Raw genomic sequence first — 7585 nt, 5'->3', positions numbered from 1 at the left:
TTAGGGACTAGCGATGTAATTTAACCAAGACCACATGGACCACCGCCGTTTGGACTTAAAACTACAGGGACGAAGCATATAATTTTTAAGAATTAGGGACTAGTGACGTAATTTAACCAAGACCACAGGAACGATCAGTGTAATTAACTCTATAATATAATAAATATAAATATTCCGTCTCAAATCTATTATCCATTATTTCATTTTGGGATGTCTCAAATTAATTGTCCAGATTCTTTTTCAACCAATCAAAAGAGGTTATTCTGGAGAGAGAAGATATATTACTGATGGAGAACAAAGTTAGTGGAATTTTCTAAAGCTGCGTATTTTTTGTCTGGGGACAATAGATTTGGGACGGAGGGAGTAATAATAAAAGTAATGCCCGAATAATAAACACACCGACCTTGTTAATTTTATGATTGTTATCACGTAACCTGACTATGCGTATCTGTGACAGCTAATCATCCCAAACACAACACAATTTAACTGTTCCCCCCTTTAATTTTGCCTATTCGCATCTATCTATCTATTGAATCCTAAAATCTCACAATTCTATTTCTTACACAAATTCTCAAATTCGATTCAATATCAATCACTACACTTTATTCATCAAATCGGTGTGTTATACTTTTGCAAATTAAGGAGTAATAATTTCTGCAGATTGATCTGAGTAACCATGTCTTATGCGTATCTATTCAAGTACATCATCATCGGAGATACTGGTAATTATAATTGTTAAATCTCTTTCATATTTCTTATTTGATTATAAAGTATTTGTTGCAATACAAATTCTGTATTTAATAATTCAAGTTTGCTCATGATATTTGCTAGTTTGGAGACCTAAATTTTTTAAATAATCAATTGAACAGTAGTTTTTTTATAGATCTAATTTTTATGATGTCGATTTAGTATAAGCCACATATGGTTAGGGTTTGCATAATTAGTAATACTTGTCTAAATTTTACAGTAGATCAGCTAGGATTTTGATTAATCGTTGGGGGTAGTTTAGTTATTGTTCTTCTAATAATAGTCTAGTACTATTTTTATTACATGAAACTCATTGAAACAACACAACTATGTTGTAAATTATCAATTTATTTCAACCACTATAATCTGGAATGATGAGATTTTGTCAATTCAAGATAGAAGTTTATAGGCTGGATATTTGATGTGTATCTGGTTTTTTTTTTTTTTTTTAACGGCGGTTAGAGTAACTGACGGGGATTCGAATGTGTTGTCGGAACTCACCCAATCGATCATTTCTTGAGACACACCAATACACTCTTACCGCCCCTCGGAGAAAACCCCCACGGCGAATCCATACGGGCATCGTGTGTGGTAAAACCCCCTCCCTCGGGTGAGGTTCGAACGCAAGACCTCACGGGTAACCTCAAGGGAAATATTTTTGCAGTGCATGGGAGCTGAACCCTTGACCTCTCTAATAGGAAGTCGGGTCATTATCAATACACCAACACCTTGAAATTGATGTGTATCTAGTTGGTTTTCTTTTTTCCAATATATCTATTCTAATGTGGAGACGGTAGATACGTGCCTAAATTGGAACTTGTTTGACATTTATCAAAGCAAAATATGTCGTATTACTATATAAGTAATCTCCAGTTTAATTCGACATAGTGATTTATTGTTAATTACTTAATTATTTTATTCTTTATATACTTTATTATCCTTTTTGACCTCCCGCATCCGTATAGTTCTCGACGATACTATTTAGTAGTTTAATTGTGTAAGGTGCATATCAAGTAAGCAAGGTCATTGGGTAAAGAAATTATAAGTGTAGGAGGAAATCTACTAAATTATAAGTTTGTCTATGGAAATGAATAAATGATTAGTCTTGGAAGTTGTTGTATTGTAATTTACTATTTTAGGGATTGGCAACAGACAAATCGGTAGCTTTAAGAATAAACGTAGTATTACGTGATTTGTATTTTTGAATTTGAAATAAGAGCATAAGACTGCTTAATGCTTCTTAAATAGTCTGTTCATTCCTTATTTGACAATTAAGCTCCGTTTGTTCGGTCAATTACAGTGTTTTGTTACGACACTTTGCAACTAATGGTTTTTGTATTTTAATCAGGGGTCGGAAAATCTTGCCTTCTTCTGCAGTTCACAGACAAACGTTTTCAACCAGTTCATGATTTGACAATCGGTGTTGAATTTGGAGCCAGAATGATCACGATTGACAACAAACCAATAAAGCTGCAGATATGGGATACGGTTTGTCAACATCTTTGTTTCCTTTTCTTTTATTCCTTCATTTTATGGCTCTAAATGATAAATTTATGCATGTAAATCTTTATTCGATCTATATTATCTGTTAGGCGGGTCAAGAATCATTCAGATCTATTACAAGGTCTTACTACAGAGGTGCTGCTGGTGCACTTCTTGTTTATGACATTACCAGGTATGCTTGAAAACATGGTCCTGTAGATTTTGTTTATTTTGAAATTACTATTTATAAATTATTTTTGTAATGATTGCATACGTGTAGGAGGGAAACTTTTAATCATCTTGCTAGCTGGTTAGAGGATGCAAGGCAGCATGCAAATGCAAACATGACGATTATGCTTATCGGTAACAAGAGTGATCTTGCACATAGAAGAGCTGTTAGCACAGAAGAAGGAGAACAATTTGCAAAGGAACATGGTCTAATATTCATGGAAGCTTCTGCAAAAACTGCTCAGAATGTTGAGGAGGTAAATGGGTCGACTTTGTTAACTCTTCCGTAAATAAACGGGTCGTCTTTGTCATATCTACTATACACTTGTTCCACTATTTTCTCCTATTAATGTTGATTTATCTTTTTTAGGCATTCATTAACACAGCTGGGACAATCTACAAAAAGATTCAAGATGGTGTTTTTGATGTATCAAATGAGGCAAGTTATCTTACTATATCTTTCGACACACAGACCTTGTTTGCGTGTACAGTTTAGGTTGTATCCAATTGCATAATTATAAATTGTAAGCTAATATATTATATTGTTATGTTTAATGTTTAGCAGTCTTATGGGATTAAAGTTGGATATGGTGGAATCCCTGGGCCATCTGGTGGAAGAGATGGGTCATCTTCTCAAACAGGAGGTTGTTGCAGTTAAATGTTGAACAGTGTGACTCCATAAAAAAAAACTCTTTATAATTCATGCTTAATCAGTTTGTGTAAAAAGAATTATAGGCACTGGTAAATATTTGTGATTGGGTTTATGTAATTCTTGCGTTGTTTACACCTATGTATGTTGTTGAAGTTTCATTAGTTTTCGTGATGAATATGCACAATTGTATTTGCAGCAGGTGATTGTTTGATGCAGTGTTTTTTGTTATTCATATTTGGATTTAAAACTTAACAACCTTTCCTACAGATGTTTTTGGAACTTTCTTATTAACCAATGTGAAATTGACCATGAATAGTTATCATGTTATCATAAGAGAGGTCCTAACGGTACTGCCCTGGGGCCGCCCAGCCGACCGCCCTCCTGGGCGCCGATGGCAGTGAGCCGCCCAGGGGTCCACCCTCCCTTGCGTGCTCTATTTCGTGCATTTGAATCACATTTGTGGATGGAAGAATTGGGATATTTTGGGACATTTTAGCCGTTAGAAAGAAAAAAAAAAAAAAAATCCATATTTTGGGACATTTTAGCCGTTAGAAAGAAAAAAAAAAAAAAAATCCTCCAACGGTCAAGTAACGGCGAATTTTTTTTTTCTTTTCTTTTTCACACTATATATACACATTCAATTTCATTTTTAATACACATTCATCAATCTTTTTCACTCTATCAACATACAATATCATTCACTTAATTATCGAATTCGACATGATCCGACAATTAATCCAACCAATTAAGTCGAGGCAGGACCTTCACACATTCCCGATGAGGAAGAAGAAGTCCAAGTTCAAGAAGAAGGCGAAGAGTAGTTTTTTTTTTTTTTTTTTTTATTTTTTATTTTAATGTAAGTTATAATTTTAATTATTGTAATGTTTTTAATTTTTAATAAAAGTTTAGTTTTATTTAAATAAATATAAATATTGTTTAGAAAAAAATAAAAAATAATTAAAAAATATGAAAGAAAGGTGTAATTGTTGAGAGTGTTTAGTCCTGAAAAGGAAGTGCTGATGTGGCGCTGAGGTGACATCTAGTTCTGTAGGACTAAGACACAATCATTGAGACCTCTCTAATAATAATCTAATAATAGTAATCGATTATTCATGGTGGGTCTGATATGCTCTGTTTATAAATATTTACATTTATTTAATACGGAATATTTTATATTGAATATTGAATATTCATATTGATGTCACAATACCAAACGTCGATTTATTGGTGTCTTGAATGTCGCTTAAATTGAACTTTAGGCATGTTTAAAATTTATGAAAATTTGATTCTACCATTTTTATGGCGTCTCACATTTTTTAACCTACTTATTGGTCAGAGGTCATTTCGGAAGCAATCTCTCTATCCATATAATATTGGGAGGAGGACTTTCTCTACTCTTTGAGGTGTTTTACTCTGGGTGGAATAATGACTTCTCTTTATTCTATGATAAAAGAATGAATGTCTACATCCTACCTTCCCATACTCCACTTATGCGGAATTGAATTTTGTTGTTGTAATAAGTTACTTCATATATGTTAGTTTCACAATAAGAAAAATACAATCCTTATGTTACTACATTCTCATTAATATGCCAACAACAACAACAAAATCAAATACCACTTATCCTTATGTTACTACACTCTCACTAATATGCCAACAACAACAATAACAACAAAATCAAATATCACATAAGTGGTGTATGAGGAAGTGGGATGTATACAATTTTTCACGTATATGCTGAAGTAAGATTTAGTAAATTTAATAAGTTTAGAGACTGTTTTGTAATTAGATTATTTTCAAAGGTAGGTAAATTAAAACTGCTAACGAATATTCGATAAAAGCGTAACATGATTTGGCAGTCGGACTTGTGATAACTTGTACTCCTAAAGTCCTACCGTAGATTTTGAAAACAACTCGTTTTGAACTCTTCTCCCCTCTATTATTTTCCCAAACCCCAACCCTAACTTAACTTTACAGCCGCCACCACCACTCTCCTTTGCTCCACCTCCTGCCGTCGTTTTCTACTGTCTCCGGCTACTCTTCATTTTCTAGAGTAAGATCTTGTTACCCTCTCTATTCTCCTTCGTTTCTCCGATAATTCCTCTCTGAAATCATTTTTCTTCCTACGCCGGCCTTTTTCCCGTTTCATCGTTGTTTTGTAGCTGGTTGCGGTCTCCTTCTCTAACCTCTGGCATTTGGCTCTTCTTCTCCTTAGTTTTCGCTTTCTGGCAGTCACTCGTTTTCCCTTCCAAGGCTACGCCTTCTCATCACCGTTCTCGCTGTGAATTTGGTTATGTTTGTTAGGGTTTTATTTTTGCCTTTCTGGCACCAGATTTGAAGGAGGTTGCCTTTCCGGCGGGTCCACCAACCAGTTGGTGGTGGCCACCGAATGTTGTGGTGGTGTCAGTGAACCTCTTTGCCCTTGCTTCTTTCCCTTTTTCTCCTTCCGGCGTACTTTCTTGGCGGCGGTCTATGGTGGTCCACTACTTGGTTGTGGCCACCGGACACTGATGTTTCTGACTGCTTTGTTCTTGTCGATGTGGTAAATGATTTCTCGAATTTTCTCGATAATCACACAAAGATCTCGGTAAAATTTCGTAAACTTTCACTCATTTAAGTTTAAAATTATTTTACACTTTTGTAATGTATATATATATATATATATATATATATATATATATATATATATATATATATATATATATATATATATATATATAGTGGTAGGATCAAGAGGGAAGTCACCAATTGGGGGAAGCGGTGGAAGCAAAAACTTTTTTTTTTTCGTTTTTTGAAAAAACTTTGTTTACGAACATTATAGATGAGATGAAAATATGAACATTTAGTAGAGACACTTTGTGATAAATGTTTTTATTTTGGCGGTAAAACGCTCGAAGAAGTAATATATAACAATTATCGTGTTTTTCGAGCTTATGTTGAGGTTTTAGCCATTGGGGTTTAGATATTAGGGTTTATAGGGTTTAGATATTAGGGTTTAGAAATTTAGGGTTTAGGGTTTAGATTTAGTTTTTAACACGAACGGTTTAGAGTTTAGAGTTTAAGGTTTAGGGTTTGGTGTTTTGGGTTTATGGAATAAACCCAAAACACCAAACCCTAAACCCTAAACTCTAAATCGGGCTAAATTTTTACTTCACAAAACATGAAGAAAAAAAAACGTTCATATTCTTCACGAACAATATTATCTTGAATATTATTTTTGTCGATCATTTTCCCGCCTAAATAATAACATTCATCACGAAGTGTCTCTTCTAAATGTTCATATTTTCGTGTGATCTTGATGCCGGGAAAAATTTTTTCCAAAAAAACGAAAAAAAAAATTTGCATCCCCCTGATTGGTTACTTCCCCATTGATCCTGCCCATACATATATATATATATATATGTATATATATATATATATATATATATATATATATATATATATATATATGATAATGGTGATTCATAGAGAACTTGGAAAACTCACGGACTGAACTTAATTTGCATATTGAAATTGAACTTAATATGTGGTTTCTCTCCCTAGTTCAGAAGTGGATCTTTTCACTATATACATAATCAAGAGGGAAGCACTTTTTTTTTAGGGAAGTAATTTTTTTTTTAAATTTTGTTTTTTTTCGATTTTTTTTTCAGACATCAAAATTAGGTAAAAATATGAACATTTAAAAAAGACACTTCAATGCATTGAATGTTTTGATTCTGAGTTTATTTGCATCGTTTTGTTTTCATCTTGTGTGAAGTGTTTTTCTTTTATAAATTTAGTCCGATTTAGAATTTAGGATTTAGGGTTTAGTGTTTTGGCCTAAATCCAAAACACTAAACCGTTGACCCTTTTTCTTTTTTTTGCTGATTCCTCTCAATGAAATTTTCCATGTTGCACTAAGTTACTTACGGATGTATGCATGCAGTCCGGGAACACTTTGGGGTAAACACCCATCCAAAACTCTAAACCGTTCGTGTTAAAATATTCAATCTAAACCCAAAACCCTAATTTCTAAACCCTAATAGCTAAACATTAATTTTTAACCCCCTAATTTCTAACCCCTTAAAAAAACTCAGAATTAAAACATTCAATGCATTGAATGTTTTCATTTTTTTATTCGAGCGTTTTACGCAAAAATAATAACATTAGTCTTTTTTAAAAGTTCATATTTACATGTAATCTTGATGCCTGAAATTTTTTTTTTTTCCGAAAAAAACAAAAAAAATTACTTCCCCCCACAAAAGTGTCTTTGAGTGTTCTTTTTGGTTGAAGATTACGGATTATGGATATGGATATGTGACCCTTGACGAATGTGTTCTACATTTTGGATTGTAAATGATCGGATTATTTTTAACGACTAACTGTACAGGTCAAATGACATCTATGTAGGGATATTTGATAATGTCCGTGTTGTAATGCAAGTTAAGGTTGCAAAAATTAGAACTCGGGGACTTGGACGAACAATTTTTGGGAGTT

The 7585-nt window shown here is 33.4% G+C and overlaps 1 protein-coding gene across 2 annotated transcripts; it reads left to right on the top strand.

Annotated features, from left to right (window-relative positions):
• Positions 1-442: 442 nt before the first annotated feature.
• Positions 443-3307, top strand: LOC139852624 (ras-related protein RABB1c). 2 transcript variants are annotated; one of them, XM_071841936.1, is made up of 6 exons: positions 443-722; positions 2096-2235; positions 2340-2422; positions 2510-2714; positions 2828-2896; positions 3023-3307. In XM_071841936.1, the coding sequence occupies exons 1-6, from the start codon at positions 677-679 to the stop codon at positions 3113-3115; spliced, it is 636 nt and encodes a 211-aa protein (XP_071698037.1). In that variant the 5' UTR covers positions 443-676; the 3' UTR covers positions 3116-3307. The 2 variants fall into 2 exon arrangements, with proteins under 2 accessions (XP_071698037.1, XP_071698036.1); XM_071841935.1 differs by having other exon boundaries at positions 3020-3307.
• Positions 3308-7585: the final 4278 nt, after the last annotated feature.

This window comes from Rutidosis leptorrhynchoides, chromosome 6 (genome assembly GCF_046630445.1).
Source record: "Rutidosis leptorrhynchoides isolate AG116_Rl617_1_P2 chromosome 6, CSIRO_AGI_Rlap_v1, whole genome shotgun sequence".
NCBI classification, from domain to species: Eukaryota; Viridiplantae; Streptophyta; class Magnoliopsida; order Asterales; family Asteraceae; genus Rutidosis; species Rutidosis leptorrhynchoides.
This window is presented reverse-complemented; position numbering and strand designations above follow the sequence as displayed.

Excerpts from the sequence above, each read along its gene's own strand:
- LOC139852624 (XM_071841935.1), top strand. The coding sequence starts at position 677 with ATGTCTTATGCGTATCTATTCAAGTACATCATCATCGGAGATACTG. Across the intron at positions 2,715-2,827 it reads CTGCTCAGAATGTTGAGGAG|GCATTCATTAACACAGCTGG; the intron begins GTAAATGGGTCG and ends TATCTTTTTTAG. Across the intron at positions 2,897-3,019 it reads TTTTTGATGTATCAAATGAG|CAGTCTTATGGGATTAAAGT; the intron begins GCAAGTTATCTT and ends TTTAATGTTTAG.